At 39.2% G+C, this 21,493-nt stretch overlaps 3 protein-coding genes across 4 annotated transcripts; 2 read left to right on the forward strand and 1 right to left on the reverse strand.

Moving 5' to 3' along the window:
- The first annotated feature begins 1,174 nt into the window (after positions 1-1,174).
- efcab14 (EF-hand calcium binding domain 14) lies at positions 1,175-8,891 on the forward strand. 2 transcript variants are annotated; one of them, XM_071492048.1, is made up of 9 exons: positions 1,175-2,004; positions 3,010-3,158; positions 3,311-3,456; positions 4,263-4,361; positions 4,471-4,578; positions 6,543-6,695; positions 6,816-6,918; positions 7,001-7,132; positions 7,306-8,891. In XM_071492048.1, exons 1-9 carry the CDS (start codon positions 1,829-1,831, stop codon positions 7,482-7,484), a joined length of 1,245 nt encoding a protein of 414 aa, XP_071348149.1. In that variant the 5' UTR covers positions 1,175-1,828; the 3' UTR covers positions 7,485-8,891. The 2 variants fall into 2 exon arrangements, with proteins under 2 accessions (XP_071348149.1, XP_071348150.1); XM_071492049.1 differs by having other exon boundaries at positions 1,683-2,004; positions 3,013-3,158.
- A 56-nt stretch (positions 8,892-8,947) lies between these two features.
- On the reverse strand, positions 8,948-10,217 carry znf830 (zinc finger protein 830). Its single transcript, XM_071492050.1, has one exon. The coding sequence runs from the start codon at positions 10,128-10,130 to the stop codon at positions 9,105-9,107; it is 1,026 nt and encodes a 341-aa protein (XP_071348151.1). The 5' UTR covers positions 10,131-10,217; the 3' UTR covers positions 8,948-9,104.
- Positions 10,218-10,297: 80 nt separating this feature from the next.
- LOC139629437 (ankyrin repeat domain-containing protein 13C-like) lies at positions 10,298-19,442 on the forward strand. Its single transcript, XM_071492044.1, has 13 exons — positions 10,298-11,121; positions 11,252-11,293; positions 12,484-12,588; positions 14,611-14,696; positions 14,979-15,024; positions 15,238-15,304; positions 15,506-15,650; positions 15,741-15,872; positions 16,485-16,646; positions 16,756-16,835; positions 17,007-17,105; positions 18,965-19,065; positions 19,168-19,442. Exons 1-13 carry the CDS (start codon positions 10,746-10,748, stop codon positions 19,296-19,298), a joined length of 1,572 nt encoding a protein of 523 aa, XP_071348145.1. The 5' UTR covers positions 10,298-10,745; the 3' UTR covers positions 19,299-19,442.
- Positions 19,443-21,493: the final 2,051 nt, after the last annotated feature.

Genomic DNA, 21,493 nt, shown 5'->3' on the forward strand with positions numbered 1-21,493 from the left:
CAAATTCTTTGCAATTTTACATTGAGGAACGTTATTCTCAAACTGTTGCATTATTTGTCCACGCAGTCTTTCACAGAGTGGTGAACCGGGTGGTGCACTGAGACTGTCTCTCTGAGAGGCTCTTCTTTCTGACCTGTTGCCAATTAATCTAATTAGTTGCGAGATGTTCAACCAGGTGTTTTTTTTTTTTTTTGTTGTTGTTGTTTTTTTTAGCATTACACAACTTAAAAACGTGTTGCTGGCGTCAAATTCAAATTGAGCATATATTTTTAATAAAACAATAAAATTTCAGCAATTCAATATGTGATATGTTGTCTTTGTTCTATTTTCCAATTAAATACGGGCTTATGTGACTTGCAAATCATCGTATCATGTTTTTATTTACATTTTACACAGTGTCCCAACTTTTTTGGAAACAGGATTGTATCTTTGAGCAGTTTAATTTATAATAATGCATAATTTTATTAACTTTTCATATGTTTTGTATGCAAAATCTAAAAGTACAGTATTTCTGTCTGTGGAGTAGAAATACAAAGTATCATAAAATGAAAGCACAAGTTCCTCTGATTTGTAGTTAGTTTTAATGTATATTTAATTTATTAAGTTACATTCAGCCACTACAGAAGCAAATGATTTTGCCTTGCTTTTTGTCCTTCTCATTGTCTTAAGCATTAGACACGCAAACCAACAACATAGAGACACAAAATGATTTCAAAGAGACACAAACTGCCCAAAGAAACAAAATGTAGGATGCAGGAAAACAAAAACAGACAAAAAAAACTATAGAGATATGCAAAATGATCAGAACTAGAGACACGCATAATGACCACAAGAGATATAACAACTACAAACACGAAATTACTGCAGAGACATGCAAAACAACCGCACAGAGACACAAAACAGGAGAGGCAAATGACAACAAAGAGACACAAAACTACAGACACGTAAAACAACCACAAAGGGACACAAAACAACGCAAAAAGACCACAAGGAGAAACAAAACAAAACAACTGCAGAGACTTGCAAAATGACCACAAAGAGACGCAAGATGACACAAAACGACCACAAAGAGACAGAAGACGACCATGAAAAGACACGGCCCTACGGGGGGCCGTGTCTTGCCCGTGCCCAGGGGGGCCATTTTCCAATAATCCGTCCATGGTTGTCGGGGAGGGGAGGGTGGTGCTGCGGTCTGTGTCGCTCCCTGTCAAAACGGGAGCAGAGGAAGTTGTCGCTGTTCATTGCACCAATCAGCTGTGAGGTTACTTTGACGCCCTGCCCAAACAACACAGGCAGCAGCACGGATTGCTGGAAATACAGCGCCCGATGTTTAGCTCCTATAGCAGAATTTCTAATAGTTTTAAACCTATTTTAAGACTTTTTGTTGTGGTTTCTAAACGAGCGACGTCGGGACAGGCTTTAAACCTCGCCGTGACGATGTGATAGCTAGGTAACGTCAAGCAGCCACTGTTAGCTACTGTTAGCAAGGTGTTAGATGCTAGCCGAGTTAGCTCACGTATGTGATAGCCCGGCAGCTAGTTGTGAAAAGTTGTTTTAGAGAACCGCTTTGGTGGGAGAGTAACGTAATGCCGACGAGCTGCTGAACATTTTTTGTGTTTTAGGTGTAAGTTAACAAGGCAACCAACCGCTAAAGTCCGATGTGTTTATATCCGTTTACGCCGTTGCGTGGTTGAAATTCAAGCTAGCAGGTGAACGTCTGGTTAGCTTAGCTGCTACATAAACGACAACATCCACCAAACTGGACAAAACATTGGATTTCGTCGGGTTTAAGTCGGGCTCGGCGGGTTCGCTGACCCCTCAGAAGAAGATGAAGAAGAGGAAGGAGCTGAATGCCTTGATCGGTCTTGGGGACAGTAAGAGAAAGAAGACCAAGAAGGGGTCCGGTCACCGACTGCTCCGCACAGAGCCGCCGGGCTCTGAGTCCGACTCTAGCTCGGACGACGACGAGTTCAACAACCTGAGCGGCGGAGCCAACTTTGGGAAGTGAGTGATCCATTTATTAATATTTTGTTGTGGGGTAAGATATAGTATGGTCCTAACGTCATTAACACGGTGCATAAAATTGTGATTTAATTTCTAAGGAAAACGTAAAGTAACTAAAACCAGACCCGAAAAGAGTACTCTATTGAATGAAAAAAACAAATAAAGAATCGGCAACTATTGTGATAAGCGATGTGTTATTGTAGTAATTTTTCAAGCAAAAATGCCCAATATTTGCTGGTTCTAGCTTTTGAAATGCGAGTATTTATTCATTTCTTTGTTATACTTAGTAAACTCAGTATTATAGTAAATCAAATAAGACTGAAGCAGCTGGTCGGAACATTTGATCCTCATTTTAAAAACAGCTGCTTTAAATGTTGTTAAATTTATTACTACTTTAATTTTGTAGGCTACTTATACTTTTATTTTGTAACTGGTATGGACCTGTGTGTCTGGAATAAAGAAATAAAGCATGAGGTTGCCAGAAACCAGAGTACATGGAACCAGAGTACATGCTATTTAAATCTTCTTAGCACAAATATGCTAAAGAACGACAAAGAAAATTTTTAAAGCTTGACTTTTGCTTTTCAACACATATGCTCTGAGAAGCAGTCCAATTTAACTCTGCCCTGGAGCACATTTCCTACAGTATCTTGTAGTCCTTGTGCAGAGGTGAAAGTATAAATATTTACAGTGTAATTGATCATTCCCTTGCTCCTTTTGTAGACACAGAGCAGAGTAAAACAGAAGAGACAACCTGCATGCTAAAAGGATGGTCATGCTTTTTTCTGAAGCCAAATTAGAATTAATCTATTCTACATTCAACATGAGTATGATATGATGATACAGTATGTAGCATCCCATATTTTTAAGGTCCATTATTTATTACTCATCTCTATTATTCCCATGGCATAGCATGCAGTCTTCTGAAAATATCTTTCTTCATTAATAATGAAAGAGGCTGTGAAGTTGTAATGTCTAATGTTACCATATTCCTTCTTTTCACAGAAGAAGCTACACGCAGTGCTGCAATGTGTGCTATCCCTTGTTTCTGTTCATCATACTAGCTGCCTGTGTCATGGCCTGTGCTGGACTCATATGGATGCAGATTGCTCTGAAAGAGGATCTCGACTCACTGAAAGAAAAGCTGCACAGCAGTAAGACTCATTATCACACACCACCAGTTACCTTGTGATGGTCATAAAAAGCTCACTGGCCTTTGGACACTTAAACCTGTTATCCAGGGGGACAGTCATGCAATTCTTTGATTTTAACATAGCTATTAACTTATGTTACTTTTTTGTAACAGTGGATTCCAGCCAGAAGGTGTCATCAAGTGAAATTCCAAAACTAAGTGAGGACCTGAAGAACAAGCAGAGAAAGCTTGACGACATTGAGAATGGGGACAAGGGGTTGAGCAAACTCTGGTCTAACCTAACAGAAATGAACAGAAAGGTCAGTTGTCACCATTTTCGCAGGGGTTTTGAAGCCATCCGATCGGACAGGATCAATCCATGGACTCACGTACTCACCGATTCCAAGTCCAGTATTTTAGGCAGTATCGGAGGCTAGTATTGGAATCAAAACAACTCTACAATAAACTGGAAAAAATATAGAAAAGACTTTTAATGTTGGTCATACAAGTAGACTGATTCAAGCTGACTACAGTTGCACTTTGCTGCTGAGAGTCCTTGTTAAATAGATAATACCATACAGTAGTAATACAAAGAAATTATGACAACTGTAGTCATAAAAGCCAATTTTCTTTATCTTAACTTTCCAACGTAATGCTCTTCTTTTGGTTATGCAAACTAAGAATCAAAAGTGAAAAGAAAGCAATACATGCATACACATTTTGCAATAACAACATGATCTAAATGTACAGTAGTAAACCAGTAATGTAACTTCCTGCAATTAGAAAACTAGCTGAGCAAGTGTCACTGTTACACTCTTTCTGTTACTCACCACACAAAATTGCAACATAATTTTTATTCTGAAATGAGAGTTAGATCTGGTAATAACAACTAACTGTGTGTGAGAGCTAGACATAGGTTTAAATTTACACATATATTTTTAGAGAGCAGTTTCACACAGGTTTTAAGTTTTCAAACACTGGAGTAAAATACTCAGTATTTTTATTCTACAACCTCAGAGAGTCTAGATTTTGGGTTCATTAAATTAAAAAAAACTGACATTAGTATAGTTTTGTAATTGTATCTTGGAAGTGTAACTGAATGGTTTGTGTCATGTTACTCCTGTAGATCAGCTCGCTGGACTCTGCCGTAAACCATTTAAAGGCCAACTTGAAATCAGCTGCTGATTTAATCAGCCTTCCCACAACAGTTGAAGAGCTTCAAAAGGTAAATCCAAACAAAATGGAAAAAAAAATAGAACCTAGATTCAGAATCTATCTATTAATATACTGTTTTGTACTGATTTTCAAACCTGATCTCTCATATTTTTTTCCAGAGTGTTGCTACAATTGGCAGCACACTAACAAGTGTGCAGCATGATGTGAAAACTATGCAGGCTACTCTGGAAAATCAGAAGAAAGATGACGACTTGAAGAAGACAATGGTAAATTAAAGCCTATGACATTTTTAATAGTTTAACACGGAACAACTGACTGAGTTAGTATGATAACAAAAGGTGGGTGTCCATCCCCCCTGTTTTTATGCGCTTTTACGATTTGTGCAAAAGTGAAAAAATCTTGAAAGTTTGTACACTTGGCTGACGTGGAAAAGTTGACGTAAGAATAAAAGCAAAATGCAACAAAACACAATAGAACCAGACTCCGTGAATAAATCATATATCAAATTCTAAATCTTATGTCATCTCATTGCGACCTCTTCTTCTGCAATAGTCTAATAGCACTCGACTGAAAAATTGGCTCCACCAGGTGTTTATCTCAATAAAACAACTCCTACTATTCGCATAAAAGTTGTGGATAGAAAGACGCATTAGTTCACATTTTCTTTAGCTAATTTTATTGACAGTTGGTTAAAATTTGTCCTACAGTGGGAGGGGAATCCCACTTTTCAGACTGAATAGGATATTAGGGCTTGCAAACCTAAACATCTTCTCCACAGCTTCAAATATGCATCTTGATGCTTTCATTTTCAGATGTTTCATGATTTTCCTTCAATTGTTGAAGGAATCTTTATATATCTTTAATTTAACATATTTTTATGTGCATATTGAATTTTAATCTTTTATTTGTGTGGTCTGACAGAGTAACAGCCATTTTTTACATCAAGTTTGTTTACATTCAATTGTGCATTTATATCTCAGAATGTAATGTCTTGTGACTGTTTCCAGTCTTCAGTCGCAGTGATGATAAATGTTGTTTGCGGTGAGAGGGAGGTAGTCGATAAGAATAGTCTTAACCTTTCAGAATGACTTGTCAAACTGCATGTCAAGCTACTGAAATGTCGATACAGTGTTTTGGCCAGCTGACAAACATCACAGAAGAATATGAGCTGTGTTCCTTTGTAAGTAATATAGGGCTGCAAGCTCTTGTATTCCACACGAGCTAAGCTGATGGATTTTTTATGAGTCACAGTCAAAGATTTCACTTGTTGTTTGACACCTTTTTTTTGTTGTTTTTTTGTTTTTTTTAATTCACCTCTGTGTTCTCTGCAGATATTGCTAGAGGCTGCTTTTCTCCTCATTTATCATTTATATATGAAAGTATGGAGCAGGGTGTGTACATACAACAAAACAGAACATTGTGCTTAAGTGAATTAGCTGAGTAACTCGATGTACCAGTGCGCAATTAACCACTTCTCAGCTCTTAGATATTGCAGCACTTTTGCATATTTGTCTCGCACAGAATTGAGGGTAATCCACTTACATATGGCCAAGATGACTCTGTTGATGAAATGTCAGTTGATCTGCTTAACAGTAGCTTGGATCCAAACCAGAAGCAGCAGTGAACTTTGCCACTGCCATAGTAATTTGTTTATGTGTTTACCCCAGCAAGCATACATGTTTTTGCTGTTCTTGTCAGGCTTACATTGACAGAGTCACTGGGTTAAGAAGGTCCTGTCATTTCTTGGATCCCTGTGTTGGGTTTTCATTCATAATACATGAAACAAGTGCCAATCTATTTTGGGAACTTAGATGCTTTAGTTTTCTGAGTAAAACTAGGTCAAAAATATGTGAGACAACTGCAGAAGGTTTTCCACACTTAATTTTTCACAAACAAAATAGGATGGGGATAAAAGAGGATGACCAAATAATCATACACTTGTATGTATTTTTTGTACAGTGACCTCAATAATAGTGGGATGTCAGTCATGAATTTCTTGCAGGCTGAGAGCTCTGTAGTCTCGTGATTAAGACTTTGAGGTACACATCAAACTAAATTGCTGAAAATGACTAACTTGGCTCACTGTTTGCTGTCTACCAGCCTAATCTGCCAGGACACTTGACCCTCTGATTTCCTTAAATGAAATTAAATTAATTAATTAATTAAATTAAATGAAATCTCATTTAACTGTGAACTGCAGGTTGCTTTACAGTATTTTTTTTTGTCATAGGACATAACAGACCTAAGAAAAGCAGTGAGTGAGGCTAACAAGACAGAAGAGCAGCACCATACATGGACTGCTGAGCAGATCCACGTCCTCCTCTCTACAGTTGCAGATCTTCGTCAGAGAGTGGTCACATTAGAGGAAGGGTCAAAACAAAGTGTGAGTCACGTGAAGATACACATTTACTTGCTGCATTTTAAGAGTTGTGTTTTGGGGGCATTGTGGTCAGACCAGAGAGTAAAAATACATTTTACATTTCATCTTCCATTTGATTTGCAGATAAAAGACAAAGATGCAGCAGCTCAGCCGGCAATCACAACTCCCGCAACTGAGATGGTGAAAGAAGCCACCACAACCAAAGCAACACCTGGAGATGTGCAGGGTATGGTGTTGGTTAAAGCAGATTGTCTCTTTATCTTCCCCATGTTGCATTTTATTTTTCTTATTATGTTTTATTTTCACAGAGATATCCACGCCAGTGACAGAGCCGCACACTAGCAGGCATCCACGCTTCTTAACCCCAAACCGCTCCAAGAGAAATGCTAAGCCAAGATGCCCAGAGAGGGCATCCCTGCCAGGTGTCAGTTCTGTGAAAGGTGCACACTACTACTACAAAGTTTTAGATCTCAGCATCCATTAAAGGAATAGTGTGACATCTAATTGCTTTCTTTCTCCAAGAGTTAGGTAGATATCTATATGGGGGGAAAAAAAAGCTATAAGAAGTCTTCATGATTGAACCTGTTTTTGTTTGTCTATTTTTCCCCAACAGACTTGGTGGACATCTTCCAGCAGGCAGGTGTTGGACATAATTCCCTCGGATTAACTTACCAAGACCTGAGGAAAGTATTTGGAACATCAACTCCCAGTGCTCGTACCTTGGAGTGCTTTGACAATGATGGGGACCAGAGGTACTCCCTGATGGAACTGAGAGCTGCTGTAGGTCTGTGAGCACATCATCACTGACAGCAGTGAACAGTATTGAAACCCAGCGGGGTCTGCGGGTTCGGAGTTCCCAACCCTCTTCTGTAATTGCTGCACTTTTGTGAACTGAATATTTATCATACTGATTGTGGAACAATGGCGCTGGCATGCCCCCAGCTCACTCTCCCTCCCCTCAGTCCATCTCAACACGACCTCAGCCACAAAACATTATCTTAAATTTGAACAGTAATCAATATACCTGTATGCAAAATATTTCTCTTATTTTAGCAAATCCCTTGGTTTAAAATAATGAACCATGAAAAATAAGTGTTGTGAATTATTTTGAATCCTGTTTTTCACTCAGTTCTCAAACTTGCTGTTTTCCTGCACCCATGTTTTGTTCTTTTTAACCGGTTTGTTTCATCTTGATGTTACATTTTTTTGTGTTTATCATCTGTGGAGGCTGAAAATGTCAATTGCAGATGTCCCCTTACATCAACACAAACACCTGGTACAACTCACCTGAACCTTATTTATAGAACACAAGATAGAATTTTATGAATGTTTACAAATGACTACTAGAAACAGACTTTTTGTGAGTCTTTGGTTTTGTTTTTAGACAGTTTCCTAACTTATATGAAACACACAGTTGAGCATAAGAATAAAGATTTTTGTATGCTCTTTTCTAAGGTAAATCTAAAGTTTCTGATTTCTTTTTCTGTCTTTCAGTGTTTTCTCATTTATCTTGAGTTAGTTGCAATTATGTGTTTAGTCCATCTTTACATTTATTTGTTTGACCTGTATATTTCTTTTGCGTGTTGTTTTTGCTGTTTTCAGTTCTACAAGATTTGAAGGGCTATGAACACTTTGATTCAACTGGGAAGACTTTTGAAGTGGTAACTTGTGAGGCATATGTAGCAATAACAAAATGAGAGATATTCCTTGATTAAAATTGCAGTAGACAGAAAGCTTACAATGTGTAACAGGTAGTATAAGAAGCACTGACCATCCCTCGTTACTTGATTCATTTTATTCTGTTTTTATGGCCCTAATAATGGTGTATTTACATGATAAGTTTGTCATACTCAAACATTGTTGTACTCTGTAAAAATGGTGTAAAAGTATTTTCAGTCACTTATCTTGTGAAGGGGGTTGGGTTGGTAAAATTTGCTTTACGGTCTTAATCTCAACATTGTACATTTTAAAAATTCTGTTGTGCTTTGCATGTTGCTCATAATGTAACATGAACAAATAATTTATAAACTTAACATAGTTGAGGATTTGTTTTTTGCAGGACAATGGTTAGTTGAGCTCAAAATTAAAAGTAGCTTTGGCCATCATGACTTAGATTTTGGTCCATGCTGCTCCTGTACATGAGAGATTTTATGAATGTGTTTTAGTGTGAGCACCAATGAATAAACACAGTTAAAGGTTTGATTTGTGGTCTGTCTGGTGTTTTATGACATGAAGTAAGAAGCATCGTATTGTGGTGGTAGCTCATGTTGCACATCATATTTAATCCAGTCTGAAATATACAAAAAGAAGCAATGAGGATCTTTTAACAAACATATTTACACATTTCTGGCATACTTGTACAAAAAAATACCTCTCTTAGGTGCTTTAACAACATTCATTTCTCACAGAAATTTATGCCAGTGCCCCTTTAGCCCTCCAGTCCCGGGACAAAAGACCCAGCAGCTCCTCTTCATCCTCTTCCTCCTCAATGTTGACATCAGTTTCCATTCGTTCCTCCTTCCTGGACAGAGGCTTGCTTTTCACCACATCGCGCTTGTCTCTCAGCAGCTCAACTCTCTTGTAACACTCAATTTGTTCGTCGATTTCGTCGATCTGACGTTCAAGACGACCCTCCTCGTCGTCCTCGGCTACGATGGCCTCTGATTTTGTGTTCACCTGTCGTATCTCCTTCTGAAATTCTTCCCACTCCTTGTCCATTTGGTCCTTTGGTGCGTCAACGTTGCGCACTTTGGCATCTCTTATTGGATCGTCGAAGAAGCCCTCTGGCAGTGCTTCGGCTGTATTTTCTTTCTTGTCTGTGCTTTTCTCCTGCACGTCTGCTTTGAGGATGGAGCCAGAGTGGGAGATGGTGGGTGTGGGTGGGATGGAGCTGTCAAAAAAATCAGATGGTAGTGCTGCGGCCTGAGGAGGGTTTGCGGTTCCCGCCTGACCTGCCTCTTCAGCATCTGCTTCACCATCATCATCATCATAGACTCCAGCCAAGAGACTCAAACCCGCAGACTTATGAGCAGAAACTGATTCCTTTTCCTTGGGTTTCTGAAAGAAATCTCCTGGCAGCCCTGGCGACGCAGACTGCCCTGCAACCGGCGCTGATTTCGCCTTTTTCCCGCTAATGTCCTCGCTTTCCGATGCTTTCCTCTTCACTGGTTGGTTCTGTGGAGTCGCTGGCTTACTCTGTGCTCCCTTCAGCTCGGCAACCTTCTCTTTGTGCTGTTTTCCGAGGACATGAGCCGGCCACAGAAGCTCGGACTTCACCTGCACACTGCACAGCACACAGCTGAGGTGCCCGACACTGTTGTATTTCGCAAAAGGAGACTCGACGCGCTTCTTGTCTGTCGTTTGTCTTTGTTTTTCTCTCATTAAGCGCCGCAGTTCCTCTTGATTTACAACTTTCTTCCCCTTCTTAGAAGTTGCCATTTTTTTCCAAAACAACTTGTGAGCTAGCTAGCTAGCTGCTTGCTTGCGATCTAAAAGTGTGTCTCACAAAGATGACGCCTACTACGCGTAGTCGCGTCCAAACCAAACAGGGGGCTGTTGGATGATCTCGCGAGATTAGCCAGCTAGCAGGGTCGTTAGCTCTCGCTGCTTCATTGTACCGTCTGAATTTTGCCGCAAAGCAAATTGAGTCGTTACCGTTTAAAAACGTACAGCTAAGAGATGATGGAAGAGACAACGATGTAGCCTTCTGCGGTTCGTTCGTATTCTTATTCTTAGCTGTGTGTTTATTTAGTGCGTGTATCTTTTGTTATGTTTAGCATTATTTTCTGTTTTCATCGCCGCACCCACCGTATTCATTTTTTATTGTGGGCTAGCTAGCTACTAAACTGTGCTAGGAGCTAATGTTGGCTGTGGAGCCGGGCAGCAGGTGTAACGTTATTTAAATAACACAGAGCAGCCAGCCTCGAGAAAGCTTAACTTGCCGCGACGCTGGATTTAAAACATATTTTCGAAGATTGCTAATGCTGACACCCAGATTTACTCACTAGCTCGTAGCCTGTTGGTTCGTTAACCTGGTAGCGTACGGCGGTCATCATGACAGGTGAGAAGATACGCACCATGCGAAAGGATCACAACAAACCAAACAAAAATGACGAGATAATGGACACATACGATGAGACCTCTAACGGGACTATCCCCAACGGTACCAGTAACCATTTCAAATCCAACAAGGCTTTTCAGAAATCAGTAAAAACCTCCATACTGCAGCAGCAACAGCAGCTCAATGCAAACAACATTAACGGCAATCCGTCATCAATTGGCACCATTGTCAATGATAATAACAAGAACCCAATAATCCTGACAAGTGAGGATTTAGAGTTCCCTGTTCATGAATGCGTGTTCAAAGGAGATGTGCGTCGGCTGTCCTCTCTCATCAGGACCCATAGCATCTCTCAGAAAGATGTACATGGTAAGCTTTCACCTATTACCTTATTGCTCTCTTAGTAATCTGTTGAAACAGGTATATTTCGTTACATGAGTTAGATGATTGATATTTTTATTTATCTGTACTTATTGTCTTAACGTTCTTCCCCTCTCAGGGAACACACCTCTTCACCTGGCTGTGATGATGGGCCACAAAGGTAAATCTGAACATTAGTGTGATCAAATGTATTGAACTTGATTTTTTTTTTTTTTTTATCTTAACAACCTATTGTTATACACAGGATTAACCAAAATCAACAAAAAGCTTCTCAAAAGATAATCTACCAGGTTCAGTTTGAGTTCAGAAAATTACACTAAATCTGCTGTGTTCCATGGCCCTCCACCTGTCATAATGTGGCTTTATTGGAACAGCTTTATGCATTCTCATTAAAGGCCATTTTTAAAACACAGTCAATTCTGCTATTTCTGGAATGGCATCCACACTCCTGCAGGACTCGGCATGTATTTTCCGACCTCTGCAGTGGGATAGTTTGTAAAAGAAATCCACACAGATTGCTGATTACATGCAGTGCAGCCAAATTATGAGCATGGAACCTCAATTTGATTAAGAAGATTAAGAAAAAACAAAATTAAACAATATATTTCCTGTCCTTGCTTTGAGAAGTGGCTCAGTGATGTGGTGTTTGGTCTTTATTTGGAGGAGATTAGGGCTTCCTCATCTGATTCATACTATACATTTGTCAAGATTTTGGGGTCCCTTTATTCATTATATTAGAGAGGAAATGGACTTGGCTGCAACCAATTTGTGTATGCTAATGTCTGCCCCTCTTAAGGTATTTGAACTACCTTTTAAATCATACTTAGTGTATGTCCCTGGAATCTGGCAGTGTATGGACATTTACAGCTTGTATAGACATTTCTGTCCTGGCAGCTATGGACACATAAACAGATATAGCATGTCCAGAAATCTTTTATTTGCTTTTTGTCCTTTTGTATATACTTGTTCTGAAACTTCCAAATAAATAAATAATCAAAAAACTTCCACAGGGTAAAAATAAAGAACAGCATCAGAGGCAAGACCCCTCTTCTAGGGCAGTAATTGTTGCTGCTAATAGCTAATGCCGACCTAAATGAATCATCTAAATATACAGAAAAGTGCATAATGAGTTTTAGGTTTGTCATCACTTGAAGTTTAGTAATCTGTTAAAGCATGCACATCTTTTATCTCCACTGTGTTACAGAGTTTACTTAAAAATCTCAACATATACTCTTTATATTTGTAATGATTGTTAAATGAATAACAAAATGAAACATGGTGAGTGTGCATAGAATAACAACAGACTTAATCACATTTCTCTCTGTGATAATTTGATTGTTTTTCTTTCAGAATGTGCCCTCCTCCTGCTGGCCCATAATGCACCTGTAAAGATAAAGAACGCACAGGGATGGAGTCCTCTAGCAGAAGCCATCAGCTATGGCGACAGGCAAATGAGTAAGTGGTGCCAACAGTGTTCTGAATAGCTGTTTGCTGTCCTGTGGTTTTCATATAGGGGTGTGTTAATGATAACCTCTGTGGCATACCAGCAAAAAATCAAGGCTAAATACTGTTGAAGGCCATAGCCTATGCATTTAAATCAGTACATATAAAGACACAACTGCTATCTGGTCAGACCAGCTAAAAAGCTAAAGGCGAGATTTTCTCTGAGCAGTCGTCATCCAGATGGGCTGGAACGCAGCCTGAACCATGGCTTACTGTTAGGAAGCCCTGAGCTTACAGCCTGGTCACCACCCTGCTTAATGATGCCCCTGCTTTTAAATCTGACATCTCGTGAAAAGAGTCAAATGACATGTGAAAGGCACCAGCTAATACCTTTGACATGAATTCACTGTTCTATCCTTTTTTAGGTGTGTTTTTAATTTTGTATAATTCTCTACAGATGATAGAAAAGATGAAGACCAGGCTAGGTGTCTAATAAAGGGACTTGAAGCTAAATATTTTATCCCAGTTTTTCTGACTGAGCTGAAAACACTCATTTCAGTTGTTGTTATTTGGTTGTATAGATGATGTAAGTGTAAATTATCAGCATCCTCTTCTTATCTTGCCTCTGATGGAGATTGTGAGGCCCAGTATTTTGAGAAATGACTCTCAACCTTGTTAGTATGCGTCTCAATTCTCCATGCCTCCTGTGGCAGGCTGGCTTGGGACGGAGACCAGGAGTTTTGCTTTGAGAAGGTCACAGCACTCACAAGGGTGAAGGGGAGGCAGGGAAGCAGAGAGAGGGGGCCGGTAACAATCACACCATCAGCAAGGACATGCAAAGAAAGTCAAACTCCATTGACAGTGGTGTATTTAGGTTTAGATCTCTGGTTAAATAAAATGCAGCATGTAGCTGGCAATCAGTTTGTGAAAGATACAAATGTAGAATAATGTGTTCTTAATATCAAATGTGTGGGTTACAGCTTTTCATGCAACACTGCAGTCTTGTCATCTGTCATCACCTTTCAGTTTTACACATGTGCACACTGCGTCAGCAGCTCGCTCGCTGGTTTTCTGTGTGTGCAATGACGGGCTGCCCGAGTGCAGCAAGTGCCTCATCAGCACTTCTCTCCTCAGTCACATCCATTCTCAGTCCAGTAATTTCACCCTGGTGAACATAATCAGGATACGTCTGAGATATGTTGATGTACTGAGGTCCATCCAGTATCAGTGAGTGGTTGCTGATCAGTTTGTGAGAGAGAGCTGCTCTTCACAAGACACTGCGTTCAGCTGATCCAATCAATGCTACTGATGCATGCCGTATGAAATATGTTACCTTTATACATAAATTAGTTCTTGCAGAGTAGTGATGCTCACTGTTGTTTATGTGTGACACTAGAAAGACCTCAGCATTCAACTGCTTATCTCTCATGAACGGTGTACCAGGTTTTAACTAGCAGGGTCCTGGTAAAATCCTACGGAGTGGTTGTGGAATACATTTATAACATTCATCACCCCCTCTCTCAATATGATAGGTCGTTCAAAAATTTTGATTGTGACCGATGCAGAATTTGATATTTTAGAGTTTCAAAAATATGCTAATGATACACACTCAATGGACATTTATTTAGCTACACCTCTACAAGCTAAGGCAATCCAATACAACTGTTCTTCCTTAAAGTCTACGTTCAGGTTTTGATGACACTGTCATAGAGGTGTTGAATAAATTATATGTTACAGCATTGGTGTCATAGTAAGTGGTGGTGTATCGAACTGCATTTTATTAGAGGTGTTGTTAATACTCTGCTTTGGCCTTTCTGTGCTATAATTTGTTTTACTTGTGACAAGTTAAAAACAGCCAATAATCTTGTTGATGTATTGACTAGACTTTCATTAGGAAGCCAAGCTGTAAACTGTTTTAGAACAACTGTGGTGTCAGAGATTGGACCACATACAGCATCATCTAGGTGTGAAGTTGTTTAACTGACTGACATGAGAGAATAACTGACTATATTCTCTCTGACCTTCTTTCCTCAGTTACAGCAATACTGCGGAAGTTAAAGCAGCAATCCAGGGAGAGTGTGGAGGATAAAAGGCCAAAATTACTGAAGGCTCTCAGGGAGGTGAGGATCACAGCTGGCTTTCACTTCCACAGATGTTGCTGCCACACCAAACTCAAGTGTGCAACTGCTATCAGTCATGCTGAATTTTCACTCCATTGTATTTTGAAAATCGCTGTAGGCATTGATTTGCATAAATGACCATAGCCTGTCCTTGAGGATCCATATTAATTGCTGAAATGCATAATGTGAAATCTTCACTGTCCTGTACTTGTCCTCTGACCATTTAAGTTATAATGTATCAGTTGAATCCTTTATTTTGAAATGTTTGTGTCTTTTCTGTAGCTTGGTGACTTTTATCTGGAGTTGCATTGGGATTTTCAGAGCTGGGGTGAGTTTTCATATTTCACACAAACAAAAATGTTGCATACATGCTCTAGTCTGAAACCTTATACCAATACCCTAATGATTGATAATACCAGCTTTAATTTGAAACCACCTTTTTGAGTTCTTCAGAGTTGGAAGAGGTTTGTGTCTTTTGTCTGTCATTAATGGAAAACTTATTAGCCACACTGGAATTCATTCACTCTCTTCTGTATTGTAGTGCCTTTGTTGTCTCGGATGCTGCCATCTGATGCTTGTAAAATCTACAAGCAGGGCATCAATATTAGGTAAGACATCAAATACTAGATTATGGTGGTGGTTGTTGTTGTTGTTGTTGTTGTTGTACCAAATGAGAGAATCTAAATTGACTGTGAGTGTTTGAAGAAGCAAATGGTGGATATCCAGGTCGAGGACTTCTTTTAGATCTGATAAGTAGGACGCAACAGTTTTCACAGACCCTCTCATCTCTTCTCTCTCTTTTAATTTAGACTTGACACCACTCTCATAGACTTCACTGATATGAAATGTCAGCGCGGGGATCTTAGTTTCATTTTTAATGGCGATGCTACACCCTCCCAGTCCTTTGTGGTTCTGGACAATGAAGCAAAAGTGTACCAAAGAATACACCACGAGGTGAGTGAGTGAGTGGTTTCGCTACACCCCAGTTTGTTATCAGCTGTTTAATATGAAAAGGAAGATGTAACTGTTGTTGTTTTGCTCAAGGAGTCAGAGATGGAGACTGAAGAAGAGGTGGATATTCTGATGAGCAGTGACGTCTACTCCGCAACTCTGTCAACCAAGTCCATCACTTTCTCCCGTAGCCAGATTGGCTGGCTCTTCAGAGAGGATAAAACAGTAAGACGAATGTGATAATTATGCTGAACACAGGAAGTAAACACAATGTGACTACGTGACTACTATTCTGTTCCTTGAAGGTTTTCAAAAGTTGGCTCCTCTGCACGCCAACACAGTTGGAAAGCATCCCTCTTTAGTAATATTATGTACACCTGTTGTTTTCCTGCAGCGTCAAGTCACAGAGGTGTAATCAGCCAGAATATTAAAACCACCTGTGTGGCTTCACCATATGTCTGCTGAGCCTTTACATCTTTTAAAGATGTGAAAATAAATATTTTACATGTTTACATGAATTCCTTTCTAAAAGCAGAGTTAACAAACTGATTTTTTAAAAATCTAAAATGAGGCACAGTTAAAGTTTATGACACTAAGAAAAAGATGATTGATGTTTGAATGGTTTTGTTGCACCATGAGTCTGAAAGGTCTATGTGTACTTCATAGCCTGGTTCAATAGACTCAACAAAGACGATGGAGAGAATTAAACTCGTAGCCTCCTGATAAGATAGTACGCTCTTACCCTCAGGCTGCTCCTTGGCACATTTTAAGAAATGTGCAGAAGGAACCGAAATCACTGGGTGACATTATACCAAAATCTACTTGTTCTCTGTACAGGAGAGAGTAGGAAACTTCCTGGCTGACTTCTATGCAGTAAACGGTCTGGTGCTAGAGTCAAGGAAAAGGCGAGAGCACCTCAGTGAGGAGGACATCCTGAGGAACAAAGCCATCATGGAGAGCTTGAGTAAAGGAGGCAGCATCAGTGAGCAGAACTTTGAGGTGAGATGAAAGAAAGACACCCACCCCCTGACAGAAAAATGGTAAATAATGAAGGCACTCTGATGATTGTGACTATGCCACTGACATAATGACATTTTCTTTTCCCCAGCCTGTGAGGAGGCAGTCTCTCTCAGCACCAGCTCCCAACACAATTTCTTGGGAAGAGTACATCACTGCAGAGCACGGAAAGTAAGCATCTGGTATTTTCCATGATTTCATCGGTCCTTACTATGATTACAAATTTATTCAGGGCAGCTACAAGAAAAAATGTATATGCTGAATCTGACATCCATGTGAACCACCATAGTTTACAAACAGTAATGTCTTTTTGTGTCTATGTGTGTCTCTTCACACCTCCAGGCCACCTCACCTTGGTAGAGAGCTTGTATGCAAGGAAAGCAAGAAGAACTTCAAAGCCACTGTAGCCATGAGCCAGGATTTTCCTCTAGGCATTGAGTCGTAAGTACATCCCTCCCTTCTTAGATCTATTTACAAAGCTTTCTGCACAGATTGATCCTTGGTGAATAACCTTGGATACACTTGGGATTTTTAGAAAAGGGTAGTGTGGAGATGAAATAATTCAGATCAGATAATTGGGCCAGGCAGATAGGAGGGCTTCACTGGAAGCCACTGATGAGGTGCTTGCAAAAATCAACTGCTCCACCATGTGACAACTGAAGTGTTTCAGTGTTTTTACATTATTATTTAATCCAATAAGGTTATGATGTTAGCCGTGTTTGGAGAAGGAGTAAAAAAATCCCACCTTACCTCATTTCTTATGCACTTATGTCATTATTCATGCACCTTGTGACATGCTGTGGTTTGCATTGAGCCTCATTGCCAAAACAATTAAGTGTAGATTGATAATAGAGTCTGACTTATACAGGGTTTGTAAAGCTGACATCCATGTCATCCTGCCATTTAAGAAGCTAGAACCTGAGGATATGTAGAGTCTTTCACTTTCTTTGCTTGAAAAATAACAAAAATGATTGATTATTTTACCGTAGAACAACTAATCAATTAATCAAGTAATTGTTTCAGCTCTAAGCATAACATAAAGAATCCCTTCAAATAGATTATTGAAGAATTTTGACCAAGATGTGTACTGCTCAGGACAGCGCCCTCTGATTAATTTTCTGTCAATGCTCTATTCGATTAACCAACTAATTGTTTCAACTCTAATAACCACTGTTTGCTATGAGTTTTTTAGCTTTATTTTTGTGATTGTAAAATACAGACAACAAAATCAATTGCATTTTCAATCAAAGTTTTGATATCATGCAGCGGAAATGTGATTTCATGATCTTTTAAGAAAGAAGTTCATGGAGAACAAACAAGATCTGTGGAAAAGAGAAATTTTAAAGGATACAGTCATGTGACACTGAGTAGATGAGGAGGTAATATTCAAACGGGATGTGGTTTGTAATGGTTTACAGGCAGTGCTGTAAAATATTATTCAGACATAATGTACTAAATCGCTTTATCTTTTCTACTTAATGAACCTTAATGGAGCCAGCAATAAAACCCCACCCTTTATAATGGCTAATGGTTTTTTAATGGAATTTTTCTTTTACTATTTGTATGCAGTGCTTTGTAATGTTAAAAATATTTTGTTATTAGTACTCTCCAAATGTTTAATTTATTGTCATTAGTCAACAAAATGAGACCAGTGCTGCAATTGTATAGTAAATATTTTGGTTTGAATCTGATCACTTTATCTCAAGTCTTAAAAATATAAATTTGGGGTTGTATGTCCATCCTATTCATTTGAACGCAATATCTCAGTAACACTTTGAGGGAACTTCTTCAAATTTGGTACAAACATTCCTTTGGACTCAAGGATGAACTGAGTGGTTAGGGCGTGTACCACATGAGCGCATGACTCCCGACAGGTCCAACTCTTTCCTGCATGTCATTCCCCCTCTCTCTGCCCCTTTCCTGTCACTCGCTACTGTCCAATCAAATAATAAAGGCATAAAATAACCAAAAATATATATTTTTAAAAAATAACTTAGTTTCACTAACTTAATTGGTTAACCAGTTACCTGATCAAAAGAAAATCAATTGAGAATCAATTAATAATTGACTGTAAGTTATTTTTCAAGCAAAAACAGCATTAATTTGGCGGTCCCCGGCTATCAAATGTGGGAATTCGTTGCATTTGTCTGTTCCTTCTTCACTCAAGATCTCAGATTGCAGTTTGACCTAATCTCCTTTTTGTTGTTGTTGAGATTTTGGGAGGTGCCAGCATTTTTCCTGTTCCTGGCAAAGTCGAGACTGTGAAAGAAAACTGCTGACTCACTTTCCACTGCCTGCAGGTTATTAAATGTGTTGGAGGTCATAGCGCCGTTCAAGCATTTCAACAAACTCCGAGAGTTTGTGCAGATGAAGCTTCCGCCTGGGTTTCCAGTCAAACTCGGTATGTGTGTGTTGATCTATTACTGTATCCCTATGCGTGGGTAGGCTTCAAGACAACAAGCACAAACTAACATGTTTTCTTCTTTCGTTTCCTCCCCTGCAGACATCCCCGTCTTCCCTACGATCACAGCAACTGTCACCTTTCAGGAATTTCGCTACGACGAATTTGAAGAGTCAACTTTCTGCATCCCTGCTGAATACAAAGAAGATCCCAGTCGCTTCCCAGACCTCTGACCAGTAAACACCACTGACACAAACAGGAAATGACCAGAGAGTAAATATGTTTGGGAGGTGGGAAACACAAATGGGAAAACTTGCATTGTTTAATTCCTATATGTATATTCTCCATTTAAAATAAAAAATAAAAATAAAAAAAGATGTGGGTGGGGGTTGGGTTGGGCTTGGTCTTATTGATCAGTCATTATTCATTTTGCAGATGGATCCAAAGCAAATCAATGCAAGCAGATGTTACAGAGCGCCATCTCACATATAGATGTGTATTGGCAGGTGTTTTTGTGAAATGAGTGATAGCTTTCATTGTACTCGCTGTTCACCTACTGAGCAGTTACATGTGCCGCTCAGTGCTGCTGTTCTCTCCTGTGAAAGCTGTCAGAAACCTCAGCCTGGACTCTATCAATTACTATTTTAATATCTACTATATCTCCTCATCTCCAAGGACTGATGAACGGATCCTCATTCTTGAAACTGCACTGACACCATCATCTGTAAATACTTCACGGCTCTTCTGAAATTCATAACAAAACTCACAAATATAGCTATATCCTCAAACTGAGCTTAATATTCATTTATAGATTATGTACTATATAAATATATATATATATATAGAAAGGGAGAGGGAGATACTCAAAGGAGTAACACTGTGTAGCAATACATTTCCAGTACTTAAGAATGTTTTTAACCAGCTGGGAGAAGGTTTAGCATAAAAACACATTCTCAACCGTTCAATATTCAAGCCTTTTCCCCTGTGCAGGAGGCAGTCTCCTGTAATTTCAGGTTAGCTCATGTTACCTCTCAGCTGTCTTCATGTTTTGTCGTGATCGTATGAACTCTGTGCTCAGTGTGAGTGAATAATTGTACTGTGTCAAGGATTGTTGTATGTACGCTTGTGTGTGGGGGAACCCAGATGGGATATCAGGTAAACTGTTCTTAGTTTAATACTGCACTGACATTAAGTATATTTAAGGCATGCTATGGCTGTGTTGGCCGACTGGATCACATGCTTCTTTAAGCTGTATTCTCTGAACGATTATGTTACCTGCAGACTTATTGGTATTTAGATTAAGGAAAAACTGAAAATTGTAACACTAACACTTTGAAACACCTTTTAGTGCTCATAAAATCTCTCCTTGATGGTAGTCTGCGCATAATTTTCCTTTTTTGTTTTTTGTTTTTGTTTGTTTGTTTGTTTTTTAATCCAGGGAGAGTAAACTAAGCTGTGAAGTTGATATTGCTGGATATCCCAAAACTGCCCAAATGGGAAATGACCTGATCCATTGAGTTTTCTCTGGCTTCAGCTAATATGTACTGCAACCATACCTACTTCACATCCCTTTAAATAAAGCACCAGCATCATGTTTCAACTGACTTTGTGCAAGTATAATAAAAAGACACAACTCAAAATGAGGCTTCCAAGGGATGAGTAATATGATATAAATTTGTCAGCTGTCAGATACTGTTCAAATCATTAAGCACTTTGATTTGTCATTTATTTAATTTGCTTGCTCAGTCACAGCCTCAGTGTGCCTCTTGTGTGCTGCCATTACACCTGAGTCTTTGAAAAACGTATCACTGTTCTGACGGTATTTCCTGTCCATAGTTACAGCTGGCTAATGGAATCTAATACAACAGTCCTGATATTAATTCTCCACAAAGGTTTCCCCGATCAGTTTTTGTTAAAACTGTGTTTTAAAAAAAAAAGTGTTGATTCCACAGTAGAATTTTGGAGACTGTGCTGTTGAATTATATTGCATTGACAGGTGTGTCTATTATTCTATCCACTCCATTCAAATCAATGATGGTAGGCTAAATAACAGGGGCACCCCTTTCTATATTGCAGTACAGTTCAACAGCACCACAAACTGCAGTATAATGTGTTTGCTGAACAATGCATCTTGTTTGAACCACGAAAAAAAGGCGCAGCTTGGAAAAGTGGGTTAACAAAACTTTGTGTAATGGGCAGAATATTTTTTTCATCCAGATAGTTATTCTGGAAATGCGTACAGAACAGTATTTAGTGTAGTCATACAATGCTCTGGGTTTTTCAAAGATCAGTGGGTATTTATTTTCGGGAGAATCAAATGTTCCATATGTTATCAGAGGCACACACCTGGGTGAAGTTTGTCAAAAACACCCCTCAATGCTTATTTTCGGTGGTAGCAATGAGTTGTTTTTCAAGATATTGATATTGT

Source organism: Trachinotus anak, unplaced genomic scaffold, assembly GCF_046630095.1.
Source record: "Trachinotus anak isolate AG129_WGS33_773 ecotype Australia unplaced genomic scaffold, CSIRO_AGI_Tana_v1 ptg000012l, whole genome shotgun sequence".
NCBI lineage: Eukaryota > Metazoa > Chordata > Actinopteri > Carangiformes > Carangidae > Trachinotus > Trachinotus anak.

Bases quoted from the DNA above. Each gene is read 5' to 3' on its own strand.
- efcab14 (XM_071492048.1), top strand. From the start codon at position 1,829: ATGAAGAAGAGGAAGGAGCTGAATGCCTTGATCGGTCTTGGGGACAGT. The intron at 3,457-4,262 runs GTCAGTTGTCAC...TTACTCCTGTAG, and splicing joins TAACAGAAATGAACAGAAAG to ATCAGCTCGCTGGACTCTGC. The intron at 4,362-4,470 runs GTAAATCCAAAC...ATTTTTTTCCAG, and splicing joins CAGTTGAAGAGCTTCAAAAG to AGTGTTGCTACAATTGGCAG.
- LOC139629437 (XM_071492044.1), top strand. From the start codon at position 10,746: ATGACAGGTGAGAAGATACGCACCATGCGAAAGGATCACAACAAACCA. The intron at 11,122-11,251 runs GTAAGCTTTCAC...TTCCCCTCTCAG, and splicing joins CTCTCAGAAAGATGTACATG to GGAACACACCTCTTCACCTG. The intron at 17,106-18,964 runs GTAAGTACATCC...CACTGCCTGCAG, and splicing joins TTTCCTCTAGGCATTGAGTC to GTTATTAAATGTGTTGGAGG.
- znf830 (XM_071492050.1), bottom strand. From the start codon at position 10,130: ATGGCAACTTCTAAGAAGGGGAAGAAAGTTGTAAATCAAGAGGAACTG.